The sequence below is a fragment of the Sander vitreus genome, chromosome 6, assembly GCF_031162955.1.
Source record: "Sander vitreus isolate 19-12246 chromosome 6, sanVit1, whole genome shotgun sequence".
In the NCBI taxonomy this organism is placed as follows: Eukaryota; Metazoa; Chordata; class Actinopteri; order Perciformes; family Percidae; genus Sander; species Sander vitreus.
This window is the reverse complement of record NC_135860.1, coordinates 6,498,088-6,522,352: the sequence shown is the minus strand read 5'-3', so window position 1 is coordinate 6,522,352 and position 24,265 is coordinate 6,498,088. Positions and strand designations below refer to the sequence as shown.

Here is a 24,265-nt window from a genome sequence, read left to right as displayed (position 1 = left end):
TTGCAGCTTGGCCAAAGTGCGCTATCAGCTGCTGAAGGCTGGACAGACGAGCGGTGCGGGGATACTGATAGAGAGGAGAGAGGGTGGGGGGCGAGGCGGTGGACGGAGACTCTCTCGTCGTTGTCGTCGGTGACGGTCGTACAGATGGGCGCGACTCTCCTCAGCTGAGCCGGCCACAGATCCAGCAGCACCAGAGGCCACCCAATGTTGCCTGAATCCAGCTGACCACAGTTGGATAACCCACATCCTGCGAATGCCACTTGGTTATAAGTAAGTTGATTTACAGCTTCACTCACTTCTCTTCCTCTATTTGGTTCATTTGATCACCTTTTATTTTTTATTTTTATTTTTTACATTTCCAGGGCGATCGTGTCAGTGTGTGACTCATAGTGAAAGCACATTTCACCATTGGTCAGTATTGTGTGTTTTAATAGGAGTGTCAGCACGCTCAAACTTTTACAGCCCTCACACTGTCAGGCTTTATTCTCATCATCCAGCCTACATTGTGACAATAAGCTATCAGTAGGACTGAGCATAACTGTAGCACCACCCTATGGCGGCATTTATTGAGCAGAAAAGTAGCATTATGGGGTGTGACTAGGCTGTAACCTAGTTACAGCTGTACAGTATGTGTTTGTTTTCCTCAGTCATATGTGCTCTGTTTGCTTTGGTCAGATCCAGTGAATAGCAGGCATTCAGACCTCTGCATGGCCGTTGGTCATGGCATAAACTGCACAGTTTTTGACTTGTTTTCCCTGCAGGCCTGCGTGTCTCTCCCTCTGTCATGCAGACTGCAAACTAGTTTCTTAAGCAAGATTAAATTTAGCCAAATTACAAAACTACAGAAATGATCACGTAGGAGAAAGGAAGTGTTTCACAAATGCTACAAAGCTGCAGGAGTCCAAGACAAAAGCACAATGGTAAGTTGGGAGTGCCAGCACATTTTTATATCACACTTGAGGCTTTTTAGCCCCTGCTCTTTCTTAACCAGAGCTGTGAGAGCGGATAGGGGGTCCTCGAAGGAAATTTTGACCAGGATTGAAGTGCCAGCAGGCTCTTTAGAGGATTGATTCTGTGGCCTTTCAGTTACAGCAGCCACCTGACTGCCATTCTGCATGTTTTTCCTCAGAAAAGTCAAAAGAAACTTTAACACACACATTCATCAACATGTAATTAATCCATAGTTGAGCATTTCAATAGCACTTTCTACTGTATCACCTCTCTATCTCTCTCTCTCTCTCTCTTTCCCATACACCTCTCTTCCTGAAACAGTGTTTACGAGATGTTTATCTTTATGGCCATCCAAATACCAAAGCAAGGAAAGGGAAATGGAAGGAGGGTTGCTATGCAAATCCTGACATGCGGTGGGGCACTATGAATGTGTTAAACAAATCAACCATGAAATGGCCTCCATGCTGCCATTAACTTACTGCAGTGTGTTCCTTTCATTTCAAATGTTTAGAATGTGCACTCAAAGGTTGCTCTACTGTTTTTGTAAGTCAAACCTGAGCCTGATAAACTGTCCAACGTTGATCTTTAGCAGGTTCAGATAGTTAGCTAGTAACAAACAAGGACTCAAACACTGAAATAAAAGTGGCAATACATGTATTGGCATGTGTTGCTGTTCTAATCCGACTTTATTGTGATCATTAAAAGTTCATTCTATCCATCTATTATCTACCTACCTCAAAGTTTAGAAATGTATCCACTAAGGTAAGGAAAGGCCAGCGTATTTGTATAGTACCTTTCAGCAACAAAGCAATTCAGAGTGCTTTACATAAGCCATAAAAAGGCATTAAAGGATAGCATATCAGGCTTAGATTATCTTTTAAATACAATAGAAGAACAGAACGAGGACTGTGGAGTTTGTGCCCCATCACTTACAGTGAAAACACATTTGAAAGCGATCTTTTTATTGCACCGGTGAACGGCAGGAATGATTACAACAAGCAAAACCTGTTTCAGTGTTCATATGGGCAACTGATTATTGGACTTGGAAAATTGTGATCCTATCCCTTAGATATAAAGTAAACAAAAGGCGATTTAAAATGAATTTAGCATTTAAGAAGAGTAAAATAAAATAGGAGATAAAAATAAGATGTAATATATTAGTTTCAGATATGTGGTGCATACAAACCGAGCTTCTCCATGTTTCGGTGTGGACGGTTCGTAATGTAGGCCTGCAGTAGCAGCAGATTACAAATGTATGTAAACCATTCAGTGAGTTATAAACCAATAGTAATATTTTGAAATGAATTATTTTAAACACAGGAAGCCAGTGCTCTCCTGGCCTTAGTGAGTGATTTGTAAGGAGAATAATAGCAAACAGTATAGTAAGCTTCAAATGTTACTTTAAAACGTACTAATACTAACTATAAGAATACTAGTAATTACTAATGATAAACATGTTGTCTAATCCCAATTAACTCACAAGATGTTTGTCTGAACCGCAGCCTAAGATACCACAAAACACTTATTTTCTCATGTCCTTCCTGTCTGTGGCAGCTGGCACCATGCTCCCCCGTAACATGCGAACAGGAGGTTATGACCTGCCGGGGGTGGAGTCAAGCAAGGTGCCTCTCATTGGCTACCGGCCCTTACCGCCTGACAGCGGCACCTCAAGCAACCAATCAAGGAGGGGGAGCGGCAGCGATGAATTGGAAACTTCACAGGTAAGTGTTTTCCTTCTGCCTCATGTAAAACACAATCATCATTTTGTCACTTTAGCGTGTTACAGAGTTTGATATGAAGGTGATTTCTCAGAGCTTTGTTCTGTGAACTCTTTGTGGTGTTCGACAGTTTGAGTACTGACACTCTCCTGCTATCCACTTTATTAGATTTTCTTCTGTTCACACAATAAAGTGGTATGACGCCGATGAGAGAACTTTAATTCTTACTAGAATTTGTCATGGCTCTCCTAGGCGACACCGCTAACAGCAATTAGGACGGTCCTCTGTGAAACCGTGCACGCTGAGCTCGACTACCAGGTTCTTGAATAAACAGCAGATGCGGTCGGCTGTTTTTTTTAGAAAACCCTGAGGGAATACAGTCAGTGTGATTCAGACAGTAAGAGAGAGATGAATATGGCATGTGTGTGTGTGTGTGTGTGTGTGTGTGTGTGTGTGTGTGTGTGTGTGTGTGTGTGTGTGTGTGTGTGTGTGTGTGTGTGTGTGTGTGTGTGTGTTATTGTGTGTGTGTGTGTGTGTGTGTGTGTGTGTGTGGGTGTGAGTGTGTGTGTGTGTTTGTGTGTATGTGTTTAGTATATTTCCACCAGGGTAACCCAAATGCTGTTACTTTCCAAAAACTGAATAAATTCTTCTAGTGCCACCATCATGCCAAAATTCTAATATGCCTAATACTTAGGTTTATGACCAAATATCTGCAAAACGAACAACATTTCCATTAGCTTCAGCCTTACTTTGTGTTTAGCAAATGTTAGCATGCTAACACGCTAAACTACGATGGTGAACATGGTAAACATTATACCTGCTTAGCATCAGGATGTTTGCATTGTCTTTGTGAGCATGTTAGCATGTTGATGTTATCATTAAGCTTAAAGCACCACTGTGGGCTCTCCTCATTTTTCTATTTTGTGCCTCCTCATCTCCTCTCCTCCGTCCTCCTGCCTGTGATCCAGAAATCGATTGTGCCATCTGGAAGGATGTCTAAATTCTTAAAATGCATCTCGAGGAGAGAGGAGATAGGATGTACAGGTGAATCCTTTGCATTCTGTAATGTATAAAAGAGGCATGACACAGCTGGAATATATAAACCATGGCAGCTGTGCCACACATCATATTTAATTGACGTTGCTTAAAAATGAGGGCTCCGAAGCGAGCCGTCTCATTTTGTCAAATGCCTGTTGCCTCGACTCCTCTCTTCTTATCTCTTCTTTGGGTGCTTTTCATTATGCTAACATGTCTCCTCGCTTCCCTCACTCGCGTCTCTTCCTCGTGTCTTCGCTCCTCCCAGCGAGAATGTAAGAGAGTGATGCGAGGAAGAGACACAAGGACGAAGGAGCCGAAGCTGCCAAATGAGAAATCTTTTGTTGCATAGTGTCAGTCTTAAGCGACGTTAATTACTTATGACGTGCTGTTTCAAATGTGTGCCAACATGTGGAGGTCCGGCATTTAAACATTGCGTCACTTGACTTCCGTGTGGGATACACCTGTGTTTCCTCGCTCTAAGCTCCTCCTCCTCTCTCCTTGTTCCTCGTCTCCTCAAGGAGCATTTAAGGGATTGGAAGATCCTCTGTGATGACGAAGGGGAAAGATTTTCCGGTGACGCGAGGAGAGAGGATGCAAGGAAGCATAAGTTAGCATATTAAAAAGCACCCCTTGCCTCCTCTGCTCACGTGGGAGGGACTTAGATGCGAGGAGAGGAGGCAAGGAAAGGAATCGACGATGTACAAACCGAGAAATGAGTAGAAGAGAGGTGTGTCTCACAGAGCAGCTAGCTTGGCTGTAGACCCTTGTGTCTTGTGACATGTTTTCTGCACTTTTCCACATAAAAGTGTAAGTCTTTTGTTGGGTAAACTTGTAGGAGTTTGTCACTGAAATGCACAGACTCCAGGATAACTGTAATATGGACGAAGTTGAAATGAAACTGAAGAGGTTAAAAGGTTCATGGCACAGGTGAATTTCCCACGATCTTTCACCTCTGTTAATGTTTAGTGACTTCAACGTGTGGTTCGTTGAGCCATATCAGAAGCTTTCAGATTGTTGAACTTTACACACAGTTGGAGTGTTGTTTTGGGTCTTTTTCCTGCAAAGTATCGTTCAGTTTTATCTTTCGATGTCTACACGTGAGGGCAGGCTTTCTTCTCTCTTACACATGTGGTAAAAAAAAGCTTCAGACCTCAACAGCCATATTGGTAAGAAAACATTTCCCTCGATTCATGATGACCTACTGACCAACTATCTTGCCCCATCCACACAAGACCTGCACTTGCTCTTTGGTTTTACTTAGCAAGGAACTCCTCGCAGCTAAAAAAAAAAAAAGAAGTCTTTCCGAATGAGCAGACTTCCTCCGTGCTGGTGTCACATGGCGGCTGTGGACCTCGCAGTAAATAATGTATGTGGCGGTTTGGCCGGTCAATGTGGTGTACACCCGCTCTCCCTATAAACAGTATCCAGTATCACAGGCCGTCTCCAAGTGCAGTCTGTCGAGTGGAATCCAATACTGCCACTTGTTGATTCTTTAATGAGGGAAACTTGGATGTGTGAGTCAAAATGCATGAAGTGAAAACCTTGAGTGAACAATGAAGATTCTAGGTGAAAGAAACAAAGTGTGTTTTCAAGTTTAGTTTAGTTGATTGAAATGAAAAAAAAACCCCTAAAGAATATGGTTAATACAGATAACAGATAATTATGTAATTTACTTGCTTGGTGGTGTATTTCTCTAATCCCAAATGCACATAATGGTTTCAAAGAGCAGACAGCACCTTTGGGGTGAACTTGAACACCGCCTGTGATGGCCAGGTTGTGTTAAAATATTATCTAGTTCGTAGAATGTGTTGTCTTACCATGGAGGAAGGCGAAAGTGTTTAAAGTTGTTGGTAGCAAATCCCCTGCAGCAAGGTTCCAATGTCGAATATACTAGAAGAGTGGATATGGCTACAACAGCAAATGAATGCGCATTGTTTTGGAATAACAATCACATAGTTGTGTAATGTTCGGGTGTCCACATACTTTGGCTTGCTAGCTCGCTACTGTATATATCCTCATAAATCCACTAACTTGACTGACAGGAACAAGTTAACCCCTGTTATCTGGACATTTTAGTGGAAATCAGTCAGGCAATCAGGCAAAGTTCGAACACCAAAAAGTCAACTATTCCCTACAGATTAACTTGCAGAACATCACAGACTGATGATATCTAACAGCGTAATCACATCCAACTGAGGATTTTTTTTCCTATTGGGGAGAATAGGACAGCTTTGAGCTGAATGCCACAGAGCTTTACTTGAAAGAGAGTAGATAACGGGCACCAAGGGATACATAGATGAAAGCGTGACATGAGGAGCAGAGAGAAAGATAGGAAGGAAGGGGTCTGGGTTGTGGACCACATAAAAAACAGTGGTTATGTTAAAGCTTCAGAAGATGTATTTATGACCCCCCTGTCCAGTGGAAAGACTTGCGTACGAAGCAGAAGCTCAGCTATATGAATTTATTTAATGGAAAAAGTTGGAACTGGTTGTATTTTGAGACTGGGGGGGGGGGGTGGAAGATGGAGAGTCGGCTTCCTGCCCGGTGCTTTTCTGGTGCCGTCCAATAGCCAACGTAGTTTTTCAGGAGGAGAGGTTGACACAGCCTCGGCTTATGATGGAAGGAAAGAGGGAAAAAAATAGCTTCGCAACACGACAGTATGTCCTGCTTCCTGTGTTTGTCTCCACTTATTATGTACTTCCTGCATGCAGCTGAGGGTTGTGGAACGTTAAGAAAAAGGAGCGCTTAGGGCTCTGAGAGAAGATCCCATCTTTGAAAAGAACATAAACAAAGTGTCACATATGGCAACAGCAACAATGGTACATATGGGAAAAACCAATACTGGCTTTGATAAAACCTAAAAATAACAAAATAACAGCTGCAGAGTCTTTTTACACACCAGAACAAAGTCATGCCACCCACTGCAGTGGCCTATAATCATGATGCTTATCCGCCAGCCTATGAGACAGCTGAACTCCAAATTATACACATCTATTACGCTTTGAAAAGTTCCTCCACAGAAAAGGCTGGTTCCTCTGACCCACATTCAGCCTGGTTTCAGAAGGCAAACTCAATTGGCACTCCACTGAATATACTTTTATCTCAAGGACCTCACTATACCAGCTCTTTCTGGAATAAGGAAACAAAGCGAAGGGCTAGTTTTCTTTGTGTCTGTGATAAAGGGGCATGGGGTCACTTTTAAAGTGCTAAAGGCTATAACTTTCACACTTCTATAAGTACGCAATAAGACTGTGGCTTGGGGGGAAATCATACTGTATTATAAACAAGCTATATTTAAAGTCCTGTTAACAATTCTATTTAATCTCAGCGAGACTTAATTGCTTGTTAACTGCCTGCACGTGCTTCTACATGTTCCCTGCGTTTTCTGAGTTAGATTCAGCAGAATAATACATAGAAATGTTCTGCATCAGGTTTTATTTGTTCTGTTACTATCTATTCTCTTATTGCTGTATCATCTGCGTTATCTCATTCGGACTCCCTGCAACAACTGTTGGTTTAGAGGATCTTATTTGGCGTTTCCTGTCTCCGATTTTGATTCAAGTAAAGAACTTTTTTATTTTTTTATTTCATAGTAACATATCAATATTGGACTACAATAGACAGGCCCACTTTGTTTTAAGAAAATTAAAATTTTGTAATTTTCTTGTTTCAGCGCATCCACCATAATGCATGATCCAAGGCTAAGTAAAATTGTTGATTGTATCAATTAGTTTCCATGTACCCAAAATAAATTGTACCGGTTGTGTCTTGCAGGGCCTAATGATAGCTACAGAGAATAATGTCCAACTGTGCAAATGTTTTAAAGTCAGAGTAAATACTGTTTACTTTGTGTATAGTCTGGCTTTCAAGGATGGCTATTGCTCGTTAGCAGACGCATGACGCCACTAACTGATCCAGTCCTGGAGTAGTTTGAATAGAATGTAATTTTTTATTTTTTATTTTATATTTTCGTTTTGCACACTTCAGTTTTTCTGTCAGCACTTTAACCCAATCTTTACAGTTAAGTAAGCATCTATTCATCTGGAGGACCTGACTTTAAGACTTTAATGTTTTTTAAGCCAAGGACCCTTTAACTGAAAGAGAGACAGAGCAGGGACCCCCTACTACATACTGTATATTGTATAAAATGAAGTTGCATATAAAACTGGGTCTAAAATAACATGTAGGGCGGCCTAAAACCTTTACTCATACATTTTTTGCATATAATATTAAGCTATTAAAATACCCTAAAAATGTTGCCATGATTTATAAAACCTGTATCTGTGGATGACGACCTTAGTGACTACCTTACCTACAGTATAGGCCAGTAACCCTATCATCAGTGGGAATTCATATTTGCTAATAATATGTTAGATTCATGTTAAGACTTAAGACTACAAAAATTAAGACTAATTTGGAGGACCCCCTGCATTGACTCTGAGGACCCCCTAGGGGTCCCGGACCCCCTGTTGAAGATCCCTGCTTTAAGACATGATTGTATTCTCTGTATATTAAAAAAGGAATGTGAAAGGTGTCGCTTGTAATGACAAACCTACAGAGAATTAAAACCCAACTGCAGTTAGCATTTTAGCATATTTTAGCTCATTGTTTTGGTTTTAGCAACTTCACTGTTTGAGACGTCTCGTTTTCATCAACCTTGATTTCCTTGTTGTTTTTAGCACAAACAAACCCTCTGGTAAACTCGCACTATACTACAGACAGATAAAAATAGCAACTAGCTGGTGAACATAGTGGAGCATTTAGCTAACGAGCCACATATTGTTTTCAGGAGTTGGTGAAGACCAAAACAGAGCTGAAAGGAGAGTGAATATTGTACACACAATGGCCAGGTTGACCGAAACATAACTCCAGATGACTCCAGATGAACGCTAATGATGAAGCTAATGTTGCTCTGTATATGTTGTTATGTAAGCTGGCACACTAATAAGCTAACTGCCCTCCACACACACAGTGTCTCCACCTAGTTAACATGGCTTTTCACTCTGCGATGTCATTAGCTCCTTAAATAAACACAGCTAGCTTCCTGGTTCACTGGCCGTCTGAACATTTGTTACCTCTCGTTACAAGGCTACAAGCCTCTCCCTGCTCAAACAGCAGCTCAGGCTTTTGAATAACAATACAGTATGAAGGCTGTGCACTTTTTTACCTGTTATAAGATGGCATCCTTCTCAGTTAATTGTTGTTTTGCTGTAGTGTGTATTAAACATGATACTCAAACTACTTGTAGGCTATGGGAAGGTCATCTACTAGAGAGCAGAAGAGAGTAGGGGGGAGGGATTGAAAGAGAGGGGGTATTGTTTCATAGCTTCAGGGCTTTGTCTCACAGTGTGTGCGTGCATGCGTGCGTGCACGCGTGTTTGCAGGGAAGTGCTCATGCGTGTGTCTATTGATGAGGGTCTGCATTTGTGTGAGCATTGTGTCTGTATGTGTGTCCATGGGTAAAAAGTGACTCACTGAAAATGAGTGCTGTGCTATCAACACCAACATATCCCTTCCTCTGTGTTTGTGTGTGCAATGGGTGTGCCCAGGTGATGCAGGCTCGCAGGGGCCGGACTTAGCTCCTGCTTCAGGTGTGTCTTTGTGATATAGAGCCACAAGACGTTGAGAGGCAAACGGTAAAGACATGAAGACAGATCTAGGTCAACTGACACACACACCGTGAAATAACAGTATCGAAAGAGAGAGAGAGAGAGAGAGAAAAAAGAGGGCGCAACAGATGAGAGATAATAGAGAAAATGCTATGTGTAGCTTCATCCTGAAGATTTCCAGGAAGCTGAGGGATTGCTCTCTGTCTGGACTTGCAGAGGGAAAGGTAACTTGTGTGACCATTTTTTTCTGTGTACGTGTTTGTGTGCTTGGGATGATTTCATTGGAAAGATAGAATCGCATGCAGATTTGCGTAGAATCTAGCAGGTAGAATAACAGGTTTGACACACAGACTATATTATTCAGGGCAGTAGGATCCGTTTAGAATGTAACAAGCGCCTGCTTGGAGCGTTGACCTTCGATCAAGCCAAGGTAATTTGAAAGAGGCCAATAGTGGCTAACATATGCTTATTACAACTAATTACACCATAGGTCGAACAGGGGGGGAAAGAAGGACTCAGGCCCTTCTGCTGATGTATGAATATGTTTCTTGGCTTATATGTGACTTTGAATTTGCATATGAGAAAAGCTCACAGTGATTTAGTCATGCTAAATGAATGAACATATAAGGCAGGGCATTAGCTTTTTCGAGAGGCTGAGCAGTCAAAAGGTTATATAAGAAGTGTTTTTGGTGTATTTGTCTTGTTTTCAAGGTGTTGCTCGTGTTTTGTTGTCACGACGACGTACAATACGTCTTAAGTTGTCTGGAGATTTCGCCAGACAACAAGAATGACTTCATACACAATGTCCTGCTCATGCATTTTTTATGATGGAAAAAGTCACAGTTGCGAAAGTGTCAGTGTCAGGAGGAGTGTAAAACGATATTGATCGATGTATTATTAAGATGTAAAATCTGTGATCTAGATGTAAACAAAACGCTCAGCCCCACCCACAACAGACAATTCCCAACATAAGACTCATTCTCCGCTACTGTACGAACTACCACTGGACAACAACTAGACCTGAGTTATTCATGTTTTTTGATTCTGTTAAAGATTTGTTTGCATGAGTAAAAGATGCCAATATCAGCTGAGAAACACCCATTTTTAGGCCTTTATTGACAGGACAGCTGAAGAAATGAAAAGGGAGAGAGAGGGGGAATGACATGCAGCAAAGGGCCGCAGGTCGAACCTGGACCCGCTGCGTCAGTGAGTAAACCTCTATATGTGGGCGCCCACTCTACCAACGCTATCCGGGCGCCCCCATTGCTGATTTCTTAAACTTAGTCAACACAAAAACACAGAAATAGTTGATGCACTGATACATTTTATTAATGTTGTAGCTGGTACTTTATATACAGTTAGGTAGCTTATTTCACTAGTCTCCAACCTGGGATCCAGCCCCTACAAAGGGTCACAACATAAATCTGAGGGGTCATAAGGGGATTAATGGAGAGGAAAGAAGTAACAAAATTGTGCTACACAATTTTTGCTATTACATCATTTAACCTCTTCGGGTCTAAAACATTTATTTAAATGAAATCATCTGAGAAGTTTAGAGGGAAAATATGTCTTTGGTAGAAGTGCTAACAACTCATAGACATCTGAAACAGGCCCCAACTGCAAAAAAAAAAAGTTTTTTGTAAAAGGTCGCAAGCCAAAAAGGTTAAGGAACCACTGGTTTACTCTTTTACAAAATGTTGTATTTTACAAAAAATACAATTTGTCTGTAAAGTAACTAACAGCTGTCCGATAAATGTAGCGCAGTAAAAAGTACAATATTTGCTGCTGAAATGTAGTGAAGCAGAAGTATAAAGTTGTATAGAATGAAAATACTATGAAGTATCTCAAAACTGTACCTAAATACGACACTTGAGTTAAAAAATGAACTACCACTGGGCTTTAAAGACATTAAAAACGTGTGGCTTAGAATGTTATTGAAAGCAGTTTTGTGGCATCTGGCTGTTCTGATCGTATTCAAATGTCTCTGCAGTGCTACTGAACGTCTCACACTTCTTCTTACTATTAAAGTGCTATGAGTCATCGGCTGTCTGCGACATAACCTGTGTGTGTCAGTGTGTAGTTGTTGATAAGACTGTTATTCATTAATTGCACAGGCAGTTCAAGTGGTTTTTAGGCTGCAAGAAGGCTTCATTTTAAACAACACACGGATATATAAGTGCGTGTTATTAATTAGCCTCTATTTTTCTTCTTGCTTGTGTAATCTGGGGTGTTTTTCTGTGGTTTATATGCGTGTGATTGGGAGATACAATGCTGGATTGCACCAACAAGGGCAAAACCAAGTTGAGAGATAATCTAAATATAACTTTTATTGCACTGTACCATTTCAACTCTGATTAACCAACCTACTGAGAGATTATTTATTTGTTTAATGATTTATATTATGTTAGATATAATATACGAAAAATCTGTGTAGGTTGTTATGGCTTATAAGTGCTGAAAATGTGTGTGCTGTATAACATTAATTGACTATTTAATTACAATTCTGATTCTTTGTTGCATCTTGTGCATACACAGCCCGCAAAGTCCTGAAAGATTTTTTTTTTATCTTGTGCGCATAGGATTAAAAAGGAAAGTTATCTTTCGGGACTTTGAGGCCCTGTATTACGCAGCTGAAGATTTCATCATTAATAACATTAGCGATGAACGTGTCTATCGCCAAATGAAGTCCAGTCAAACATATACAAACTAGAGAGTTGCTAGATTCCCTGTGGAATACAAAAAACAAAATTGTTGATGTCTGTTGAGAGGTTTTCTCAAATTTTGACTTGAGACATGACTTTGACTTGATTTTACGCAGTTTTGTCCTTTCTGCATCATCGTACTGTGTGATTCACCAAATTAAACAAGCTAAAAAAAAATGTCTGCTTAAAGGGTATATGCAGTCTATGATGGTGGGACAGGATTAGTTTGCCTTCATATTAAAGACTAAATGTAATCACAACCACTGCCTCAGATACACTTAATGATTATATAATGTGTTGCTTTACCGCTGATTCACTCATTTGGTATAATGCTATATTTTATTTTATTTTTACAACAAATAAGGTATTTTGTCTTAACGTCTGATTTGTTTGGTTCTCTTCTTCAGGCAGAGCCCTCACCAATGAAGACCACCTGGTACTGTCCTCTGGATCTGGTAAGTCCAGAGTGTGTTGCACATTGTACGAGCACAACATAATGTGCCTGTGAGCCGATAAAAGTATAAAATAGAGCTGTGTCAGGGACTTTCCCCGAGGCTAAAACGGGATCGTTAGAGCTCCATGTAGCATGTGAGAAATTAGTTCAGAGCAGCTTGATTTTGCCCCCCTTTTTTTCTTTCTTTTTCTTTTTTTTACCTTGATAGGCTGTCTTGTGTCTGTCGGGTGTCTTGTTGAACAGATTATGTCTCAATCATTTTAATGAGACCGTCTAATGGTGTTAGTCTGTTTAGTTTAGTCAGCAGTAAAAGAAATCTTCTGAGCAAAACAGTTTATTCCTCTCAATGTCAAGTCTCTTTTCAAAGAATTCAAAGTTCATACTGATTTTCATGCATTCTTTGCAACACATAAACACTGTCTTAATCTGGTTTCTCTGCTCTACAGTCCACTGTGGTGGAGGAAGAGGAGGATGGAGTGATCTACACAGTGGTGGTCAAACAGCAGCATGGTGCCCCCAATAGTGTGACGGTGAGTCATGTGTGACTGAATGGAGGCGAGCAGGTGAAAAGGCCTCCAATTTGCAGACATTACCTTCCTTTCTTTTCCTTCCTGTCTTCCTCCAGTCAGCGCTTTCCCGCTCTCAGTGTGTAAAAGCAGGGACAGAAGAGAAGCTGGTGCGTCACCTCCTCCACTCCTTTTCTCTGGGAGACTCCTCCTTTATCACCATCTTTCTCTCCACCTATCGATCCTTCACCTCCACGGGAAGAGTGCTGGACATCCTGTCTGACAGGTTGGAGAGGTTTCTTTTGTTTGTTTTTATCTCTGATGACACAATTATATTTGTTGCTTTTGTCTTAAAAAGAGAATATGGCTTTCAGGTTTCAAAAAATGAAAAGATAAATAACTGGTATGATAGCAGTCTCAGGTGTAATGATGTTGTCAGCATCCTACCGGCTGGGTTTGTGCAGTGTGAGGCGGTGAAATCTCAGACTGACTCTGTCCAGAGGGAGTTTGGTTGGAGCAAAAAAAAAAAAAGTGATGGAGAATTCAAGACTCGGATTACTCTGCTCTTGCTTAAGGAGGAACACATCAAATAGAACAACACTGAGAGTCTACAGCCATGCTAGCAGCTCTGTGGTTAAGCTAACGTCAACATGCTAACATGCTCAGAGTGACAATGCTAACATGCTGCTAACATACTTTAGCAGGTATAATGTTTACCATATTCACCTTCTTACTTTAGTGTGTTAGCATGCTAAGAAATTAGCACTTGTATTCATTACATTTAAGCAAGACTAAGAGTCTACAGCCATGCTAGCTCAGCTGCTCTGTGAGGCTTAGCTGTGATTCAAGCTTTTGTTAACACGTTAACATGCTCACAGGAAACACTGTGATGCTAAGCAGGATAATGTTTACCATTTTTACCATCTCGGTTTAGCGTGTTAGCATGCAAACCTTTTGCTACCACAAAAAACAAAGTTTTTATAGGTTGCCTAAGTCAAATTTTGACCTGATGATGGCGCTAGATGAAAAGTCAAGGGGGGAATAACCAAACTGATTACAATTCATCCTAAAGGGTACATCATTTTTGTACCACATTTCGGGGCAATCCATCCAATAGTTGTTGAGACATTTCTCTCAAAACAAATGTCAACCTCATGGTGGCTCTAGGGGAAAAGTCAGAGGATCACTAGAAATCAGTAGGATTGGTCATCTGGGAACCATCAACGTCTGAACCATATTCCATGGCAATCCATCCAATAGTTCTTAAGATATTTCAGTCTGAAATAAAGTGGCGGACCAAACCAACAGACATTGCTATCTTCAGAGCCACACTGCTAGCGTACTAAATACTAAAGTGCAGATAAATTACATACATTATAGTCGGTATGTACTGGTTGATCAATTTACTTTACACCTAATTTCCATTTGCACAAGATGAACAGATTTTAGTTTAGCTTTGCAATTTGTCTTCAAGCTGAGTGTAATTTAAACAGTAGAAAACAGTCTCTAGATTAATTGTGTAACTTCATTTAGAGACACTTTCACAATGGAGGAAGCACCTGTGTGCCTAGGTAAAATAACTGCAACCACAATTCGGCAAAAAACTTGCCTGTGAAGGGTTTTTTGTTCTGTTATGAAGTTTTTATTAAATAATGGAGGCATTTGTATGAAACAGCTGTTTGCAAAGTTTTTTTCAAAGAAGCAACACAAAGGAAAGTTTAGACTCCTGGCAATGTTCTTAGTCTACCTGTAAACATCAGGACAGCCCTTGCTGAAAAACAAGCCATAAATACATTTATCACAAAGAGTATTATTTATGACACAGCACAGCAGATGCACATATTTGAAGCTGAATGGTAGTTATGTTTTTTTGTTTTTTCCTGCTCCACCAACTTTTTCTTTTTTGTGAACAGATTGGAGAACCCGCCTGGGGACAGTGAGAGGAGCCAGACGAGACAATCTTTCAACAAGTGAGTTTTTGAAAATGCTCCCCATGATCTTTGTGGAACTTTTACTGTGACATGCTGTGTTGTGTGTGTGTGTGTGTGTGTGTGTGTGTGTGTGTGTGTGTGTGTGTGTGTGTGTGTGTGTGTGTGTGTGTGTGTGTGCTTAAATATAAGTGTGGAGATGTGTGTGCCATAAATACATCCTCTAAAGTTCCGCTTCTTGCTTCTGTTTTTGAGGGAATATTATTATTAGTGTTGATTTTTTTTTTTTAAATGGCACGTTAACATTAAACAAGTAAACATGGGCAGAAACACAAAAACAAGAGATAGCAACAGGAAATGCAAACAATCTCAACCAGCCTATTTGTTTGAGTGTTTTGAGATAAAGATGGCTAACGAATGGAAAAGATGCTGAACTGCATTTATCTTAACAAATGGTCAGACTCTGAAGGCAGCATGTTTCACAAGCACAATCTTGATCCTATTCCACTAAATTATACACATCTCTAAGCTGCTTTTCTTGTTTAAACCCCTCGAGAACGTGAGTTCTTGGCGATGTTTTAGCTGTGTTGGAAAATATCAATATATTCAATCAATTCCAATCTGCAACGGCTTGTTTATCTGCTTCTGGCAACCTGCACCACCTCAGGGTTTAAACCACAAACAGATCCTTCTTTTGCTCCCATAAAACTTGAAGTTTGATTTTAGAATGTTTCTTTCCTTTCCTGATGACCTGATTTACCGACACAGCGCTATAAGGAACCTTTTTATTCTCAGACCGCTGAACTGTGCGGAGGTCAAGGCTAAAAAACAAAAGACTCGTTGTGCCGTGTTTCTAATATTCTGTCCCACAAAGTTTTAGAGTGACATTCTCTAAAGCCACCTTTCCTTCAACATTTCTCTCTTCATTCCTGCAGAGCGGTGTGTACTGTGTTTAGCACGTGGCTCTCTGAGTATCCTGAAGACTTTAAGAGTTTGGGGGAGCCCTCTCGCCTGCTGCGCCTGGCTCCCCTCCTCCCCCAGGACTCCTCGTCTGCAGCCGACCTCCGCGCTCGCTTCCTCAGGATAGCCGAGGAGGTCAGCGAGAAAGCCCTGGTCCCTGACGCCCATAAAGGTCTGTAATTTAACTGGGATTTAAATGACACCAGTAAAGGCCTCGCTAGATGAGGTTTTCATGTAGAAATACATTTGTCTTCTCAGTGTAAATCCCAAACTGAGGCTGCAAAAGATTGCAAAAGGTTGTGGCTTCCTTAGAGAAGTGTATTATGTGTATTATTATAATATTTTTCATGCCAGTTTGTTAGTGTTCTCCTGAACCCAGGTGCATGTAGAAGGTTGTTTAAAGTCCTTGAAAATGGGATCATTGTACTATAAACTTGTACCTGTACACTAAAAATAATAATCTGCTATGAAAACTGTAGGTTAGGCGGCCATGGTTGCAATAATTGCTGTACTTAGTGTTTAATGCTAATTCAAAAATGTTAGCATGCTAACACGCTAAGATGTTAAACATGGTAAACATGATGTTGTTAGCATTGTCAATGTGAGCTTTGTTGCCATGCTAGTATTGGCATTTAGCTCAAAGCACTGCTGTGTGTTAATACAGCTTCAGATCAACTAGCACTGACCCCTAATCTTGTTTTCTCTCATCCTGTAATCTCGAGGTCACGAGTGAAGAATCACATTATCTCGACATAACAAAGTCATTTTCTCATTAGAATGAGATATTTATCCAGTTTCCTCAGGTTTTCCTGAGATGACTAGACAATGAAGCAGTTTTCCTTGAGAAAGCCACGATTCTGTGGAACAAAAACAAAACACGATTCCACTGGACACAGTGATTCCTGCAACTAAAGCAGCGGTCTTCAACGTTTTCTTAGATCTGAAAGAGAGACAGGGACCCCCTACTACATGTATTGTATAAAACTGAGCTGCATTTTAAACTGGGTGGATGGATATTTAAATACATTGTTTATATATCATGTTTTAATGTTAAACATTGTGGATTGTGAAATGTGGATGACACAGGGTTTCATATTACAGTTTTTTCTGATTGCTTAAGCACTATTTTGAATGCAGGGACCGGTTTTTCAAAACACTACACACAATTAGCACAACCACACACCACAATCAGCAGAACAGCTCAGACCTTTTGCAAAATGAAACTATACAAAAAAACTATACACTAATTTATAAAATCCATATTTTGTTACCACATGATGTGTTTCATATGACTTAATTCAGTTTGAACCAGTTACACACTGCTGTTGCTAACCTAAAACACTTTTTTTCAATTCTACTTCTCAGTGATTAGAGTACTGTACATGAAGTACACAGAGAGTGCAAATTTACAATAAGTTCACCAAACACTACACCAAGACCAATGCTGCAGACTGAGGCAAATATTATTTATTTCTCTCCATATACCCAAATCAGTCAACATATCAACATGGAAAATCACAACAAAACATGTCCCAGTTTTCATACAGCTACTACAGTAGTGTGCATAACACTGTTAGCTCAGCAAACAACAGACAATCATAAAATACTGTATCCAGTACAGGTTACAATTACAGAAAAAAAGATCTGGTCATCAGAATCACAAAATACTAGACATTATCTCTTTGCCTAGCTGGATCTGGCCAGAGAATTTCATCAATATCATAGGCGATATCCTCATTGGCAAGACAACGTGGGAAGAACCGTCTTGAATGTCGAATCCATCCTTGCACAGCTGCAAGTCAACCTGTTCACAGGCGTCCTCCATGGCCTGAATGAGGGGTACCTCTTCCTCTACCTCCTTCTCCTCCTCTGTGGATTCCCCCTTTCACCCTCCCTCTTCTTCTGACTCCTTTCATTTTGGTTGAAGGCAGGTGAACTTACCTGCTGCATTTGTATAGTGCTTAAACCTGAATGGTGTGTCTACAATTAAGCAATCATATGTTTACGCACCTGTTGGCTGTTTGGCTCATAGTTGCGGTAATTTGACAGTCAGTGCTTTGGAATTGCAAGGACGTGACATCATGATATACTTCTGTGTCTAATGTATACAAGTGTGTTTAGGGTTTTGTGTGGCAGGGTGTGTATGTTTTTGCAAAAAGTGTGAAGCTGACATTGTGCTTATAGTGGTGCACATCTGGGCCAATGTTTTGCTTCTTGAGTGTAAAGTTTTGAAAATTGCATAATACTTTTGATTTCAGTGTGTGAGCAATCGTCAAAAACTGTAATGTATGTTCTCAGACATTTAAGTTTTACATTTAAAAAATTAGCAAACAAGGATTTGGCGGCCCCCCTGGAGTAACTCTGAGGACCCACTGTTAAAGATCTCTGAACTAAAGGATAGAAAAGATATATAGGGCCTACAAACTAAGGTGTTTCTAATGTATTCTGAATCCACAGTTTCATTGAACAGCTTCACCTTTTGCAGATCAGAGCGGTTTCACCAGCCCTCCTCCTGACGCCTCCAAGTTTGAACCCACCAGCGTCCTTGGATTCCCTGCAGCGCTCATCGCTGAGCAGCTCACCAAAATAGAGACAGTGAGTTTTCTTGTAACATGTTTCGCGTGATGCTAAATATTGACCAATGATACTGAAATTGAATTACAGTGAATGCAAAGCTATTGTCATTTGGTTTATTCTGACATTTCCGGAGTATGTTTGCATGATACAGTCAGCACCTCTGCTTTGAATTCATGTTGACTCCGTAGATTAGATAGTCTGCTTTCCACAATTGGAACCATCCTGTTTTGTATCGTGATGAACTTTAATCACCTGATATGGATACGTTCATATTTTCTCTGCTCTATTTCACTCACTGATAGATAGATAGAACATAGAATCAATTTGTAGTCACTTATTTGCAGTGTTTTTGCTATCCACACCAGCTGTTGGTTTACAGTTTTTTTCAATTGCTTAAGCACAATTTTGAAAACAGGGACCGTCTTTTTCAAAACACTACACACAATTAGCACAACCACGCACCCAATCAGCAGAACACCTCAGACCCTTTGCAAAATGAAACACTCTTGCAAAAACTATACACTAATTTAACATATTTTGTTACCATATGAAACACACGCTGCATTTTATATAGTGCTTAAACCTGATTGGTGTGTCTACAATTAAGCAATCATGTGTTTGCGTACCTGGTGCTGTGTTTAACCAATTGGTTCATGGGTGTGTTCATTTGAAAGCCTTTGCTTTGAAATTGCAAGGAAATGACATCATGATACATTTCTGCGTCAAATGCATACAAGTGTGTTTAGTGTTTCGCAAATCACTGTGTGTAATGTTTTGCAAAACGTGTGAAGCTGCCAATGTGCTTACAGTTGTGCAAATCTAGGCCAGTGTTTTGCTCCTTGAGTGTAAGGTTTTGCTAATTGTGGGAAAGTTTTAATTTTAGTGTGTAAGCAATTGAAAAAAACTGTAGAATACACAGAATTAAAGTGGTACTTATAGTAAGGTGAGCCACCGTGGCTGCAAACACCACAACAGAAAGGCGCCACCCTCAAAAACTCAAACTCTCTCAGCACGAAATTCCTCAAAGTGCAGGTTTCATGGTTTGAATATTGATTTCCAGGAAACAGACTGTTATTTATAGATCGATATGCTGTCACTTATCAGGAGCTGTTTGTCCGTCTGGTCCCGTACCACTGCCTCGGCTCACTGTGGTCGCAGAGAGACAAGAAAGGGAGGGAAGGCGTTTGTTGGTCTGTCCGGGCCACCATACGTCAGTTCAACAAGTTGGCCAATGCAGTTTTAGCATCCTGCCTTTGGCCTACGAAACTGCGCAGCCAGCAGAGAGCCCGACTGCTGGAGAAATGGATCAGCGTGGCAGAGGTCAGTATGCAAAAATCAAAAGTCACAGCTCTAAAAATGCGGGATTTCATGCCATTTTTACAGACTAGAAGTGACAAAATGTTGCTCCTCTTGATGTGAAATTGCTAACAGTATGTCAGTTGGGGTTTCAGTGTTTTCCAAAAACCTCAACTGTGCATTTCCCAACAATAAACCCCCATTAATCCCCTAACCATAATCCTATTCTCAGTTCTGACTGTGCACATACCATCACAAATTCACAGTCTGCTTGGTTTCTGCTTCTGTGACTGTGCTAGTAATTTCACTATAATCAATAGCTATGGGCAAAACACATTAATCAAGTCTTTATATATGGTTATTTTCTGGACAGAGCAGCAGCAAATCAACAAATAGCTCTCTCTATTTGAGTGCATTTGGTGATCGACCACTTTTGGCAGAAACTGAGAAGAGTGATTATTAAAAATCTGCATATTTTATACTAGAAGTAGCTTTCAATTCCAGTACACATTTAGAAAATGGAAAAGGAAATGTACTCTGCATGAAAAGTACATACCAGAAATGTGCTGATTCAATAAAATGTGATGTACAACCTCAAGGCAAACAGTTAAGCTTTGAATCTGCTTCAAAACAAGTCAGTATTATACAAGAGACATGTGGTTTAACATGTGGAGTTCTGTAACAGTGTTAAGGTTACACACACACACACACACACACACACACACACACACACACACACACACACACACATACATACATATCCTGTCCTTGGTTGTTATGGCTTTTTTCCTTTCCGAGCCTCTTTATATGTGAATAAGCTGCATCACGTACTCACAAACACTTCAACATCCTCTTTGGCAAAGTGAGGTATCACTGGTTTTCTGCCAAAACGTGTTTTGGGACAAACCTCTTTAGCAGTATGCATTATTCAGCACATCAGGCTGACACTGTAACTCAATACCGGCCAGACCCATACCCACAGGTGTTCTTAGTTGCCGTGTGTGTGTGTGTGTGTGTGTGTGTGTGTGTGTGTGTGTGTGTGCACGCGTGTGTGTGTGTGCGCATGCAAATGATTGTTATCTGTGTGTGCTTTCAACAGGAGTGTCGAGGCAGGAAGAACTTCTCCTCACTGTATGCCATCGTGTCGGCCTTGCAGAGTAATCCCATCCACCGGCTGAGGAAGACGTGGCATGACACTGACAGGTCTTCACCTCTCAGTTTAAAAAAGCAAAATACACAGAGAATGAGTTACACTGTACAAGGACATATGTAGTTTGCTGTCCTTTCTGATTGCCTTCCATAAAAAAAAAAAAATAAGACAAAGATAAAAAAAAAGACAAGACAAAATACAACAATACAAACCGAAGAAACAAGTAATAAAAAAATATACATGTAAATAGTTTTACAAAAAGAGAAGTCATAACTCAGGTGTAAAATAGTATGAATTTGTACAGTACAGTGGGTAACACAGTAGGTATTATAGTATTAAGTATTTGAGGACTTTTACTGATCTCTGCTGGAGACCAAGGAATTGCAACAGTGACACCTCATGTCTCCAGATCACATTAGTGAGTAACTTTTTGATATGAATGAACGTCTGTTAAATTTGAGCCATTGCCAAATGAGTTGATACAAAGCTAATTAAGACTATCAGCTCGACACAACTCTCTCTGTATTTCTCAGTATCGCTATGTTCATAAAATGGTGTCGTCCGGCGTGAAGATAATGACCTCTTCTGAAGAGTCCATCATGTTTCTTTAATCCTCCTTGGCTACTGCGTGGATGAGGGGTGGGGTCTGTGCGCGATCACAGAAGGCTTGTGTCATGTGGATGCAACAGTTTTGTCGTCATTGCTTAGAATTCCTCATGGGGGAGACAGAAAGTACGCACTACAGCTTTAAAAGTGAAAGAAACACTCATGTCTCATTCTCAAAATAGAAGATCTTTCTCTTACATAATGACTATGGAACATAGCTATAATTATTAGTTAGTTAATTAATTAGTTATTAGTTTCACCTGTGCTTTACCTTCTATGACAAGTCACACACTAGACAATAGATAATAAGAGTAGAGATTGCATTAACATACAGGTGGAAATTGGCTTTAAAAAAGGTTATTGCAAACTTCACGGAAAAAATGAAAGCTGCAGTGTAAACATTCAGCAGTTTTACCATTAGGGACTTTTTCTCCAGCTATTTTTTTTGTGCCTCAATTTGTGCTTTATCTGTTTGGTGAAAGTGCACTGTATAGGCAGTGTTTTATTTATTTTTTACAGGCAAGTCATTAAAAACTGTAAAAACTTTCTTATTTACAATGTTGGCCTAACAAGTGACAAAGCCAATTAGGGGAAGGGAAGGAGGGCTAGGAAATAAAATACTTTAGACATATATACAGTTTAAATTGACATAAAAAAACTATTTGATATACAACACAGACAGCAATAGACACGTATACCGAGTAGGGGTAAAACGGTACACAGAAGTCACGGTTCGGTTCATACCTCGGTTCAGACATCATGGTTCGGTTCGATACAATGGAGGGAAAGGCATAACAAAAATGCAGAAGGCAAAAAAAAATGTTATTGTGCATGTCTCAGGCTGTACCACCTAGTGTCATACAGTCTATCCCCTGAGCTAGCTGCAACAGCCTTTAGTGTGTAAAGTAAGATGTAAACAGTAAACAAAGAGTACCCCACATCATCTCCAGACTCCATCTGTAACTTGTAAACAAAATAAGACAATCAGCTATAAAACTGGAAATACAGCATCTCTTATTTATGAAAGTGCAAATTACATATATCAACAATAATAACAACAACAACAAATATGTGGACGGGATGGCATGTTGTAACGAGGTTCGAGTACATGCAGCAAATACTTGAAGCCCTATTTGTATTTGTATTTAAAGGCTTGTTAAGCACTGTAGGGAGGAGAAGTTGGACAGTTTTTTATTGTCTCGTTCCAGTGATTAGTACAGCTGGGTGATGACGTTGGATATGCGTTAGCATGTTAGATGTATTTCCACTCACATACCCAACAACTGCTGAACAACGCCGACACACAGTCCTCGTCTTATCCACCACTCTCTCACCTGTACTACTGTAACTGACCCGAAGACCGAAGTTTTCGAGGCCGGGGCGCACCAGGCGGGAGGGCATGAGACGAGAAGGCATGACACGGGAGGCTCCAGGCTTCATCCATACAGTCTTGAAGTTTTCCCAAACTTGCGATCTTAAAGAGGCCGGCGGGTCCTCTAACTCTTGTGGGTCGCCACCACTCGCCATACTCATCCTTTAGTGCTGCTGTCTCTGACTCACTCTCTCACTGGACCATCAAACTGACAAAAAAACTGCATGTAGGCCGAGCTCGGCTAGCTTCAGAGCTAAGGCGGGGCTACAGATTAGGTGTCCCTAGAACCCGCGTATCTAAGAGTAGTTCCGCATTACATTAGTTCCGCATTACATTAATTAATTTGCACGTAAGTTTTATTTATTTTTATACTGTGTATTCTCCGTGTAAATTCATGTACCGAACCGAGACACCCGTACCGTTTTGGTTCAATACGAATACATGTACCGTTCCACCCCTAATACCGAGAGAAACACACAGGTACATGGGTGAGTAAGAAAGTTGTTAAACAAATGTTTAACTGGGAAGTGTGCTATGAACTGTAAAATATATTTTTTGACAGTTTTTTAATGTTAATGTAGTGTAGAGCTGAAATAATTAATCAACTAATCGATTAGTCAATCCACTGAAAAATAACAAGCAATGATGGATTTAATAATTGATTCATAGGTTCAGTCATTTTTTAAGAAGAAACACCAAACATTCCTTGGTTCCAACTTCTTAATTTTGAGGATTGGCTGTTTGTCTTTGACTTATAGGATAGAAAATCAATACGTTTTGTATTTTTTGAATGTTGATTGGAAAAACAAGACATTTGAAGACGTCAACTTGGGCATTAGAAAATTCCGACGGGTATTCGTAACTACATTCTGATATTTTACGGACAGAACAATTAATCGATTCCTCAAGAAAATAATCAGCAGATTAATCGATAATGACAATAATTGTTAGTTTGTGGTGCTTAAAGAGACGAGAGAAGTAATTTCTAGAAAATACTTATTGCTTACATTCATTCACATGAAGCAATATATATATATGTGGTATAGTAATTTTCAGATTCTTAGAACGTACCATATATTTATTACGTATTTCTTGAAACAGCTACCCTACATAAAGTATTATATTAATTGTAAATGTGATGTGTGGTTAGGACCTGGAGGACAGTTTCTTCATAGCTTCAAACTGTATTAAAGGAAACTGTTGTTGGACAAACACTTTATTTATTATACACCAAGTCAACCTTGTAAATAACTCTGAAGTAAACCTCATAAAGAAGAAGTCAAATTTCATTCCTTAAGCTAAAACTAGAAAATGCCAATCCAATTACAGCATTTCGACTTTGCAGACACTTTAAATTCAGCGTGTACAAAATGTCTTCATTGCATTTCATTAGCTTAA

General features: G+C 40.1%; 1 protein-coding gene across 3 annotated transcripts in view; it reads left to right on the top strand.

Moving 5' to 3' along the window:
- rgl2 (ral guanine nucleotide dissociation stimulator-like 2) overlaps positions 1 to 24,265 on the top strand; it is a 36,750-nt gene continuing 12,485 nt past the window's right edge. Inside the window, exons 1-10 of one of the 3 annotated variants that reach the window (XM_078252230.1) lie at positions 1 to 270; positions 2,506 to 2,672; positions 12,426 to 12,473; positions 12,919 to 13,002; positions 13,098 to 13,264; positions 14,892 to 14,948; positions 15,842 to 16,038; positions 18,352 to 18,461; positions 19,548 to 19,763; positions 20,839 to 20,942. In XM_078252230.1, coding sequence (XP_078108356.1) covers positions 2,514 to 2,672; positions 12,426 to 12,473; positions 12,919 to 13,002; positions 13,098 to 13,264; positions 14,892 to 14,948; positions 15,842 to 16,038; positions 18,352 to 18,461; positions 19,548 to 19,763; positions 20,839 to 20,942 — 1,142 coding nt within the window. In that variant the 5' untranslated portion in view covers positions 1 to 270; positions 2,506 to 2,513. Of the gene's footprint in view, positions 271 to 2,505; positions 2,673 to 9,317; positions 9,541 to 9,656; positions 9,747 to 12,425; positions 12,474 to 12,918; positions 13,003 to 13,097; positions 13,265 to 14,891; positions 14,949 to 15,841; positions 16,039 to 18,351; positions 18,462 to 19,547; positions 19,764 to 20,838; positions 20,943 to 24,265 lie in introns of those variants that run through there. The other 2 variants (XM_078252231.1, XM_078252232.1) reach the window with 2 other exon arrangements.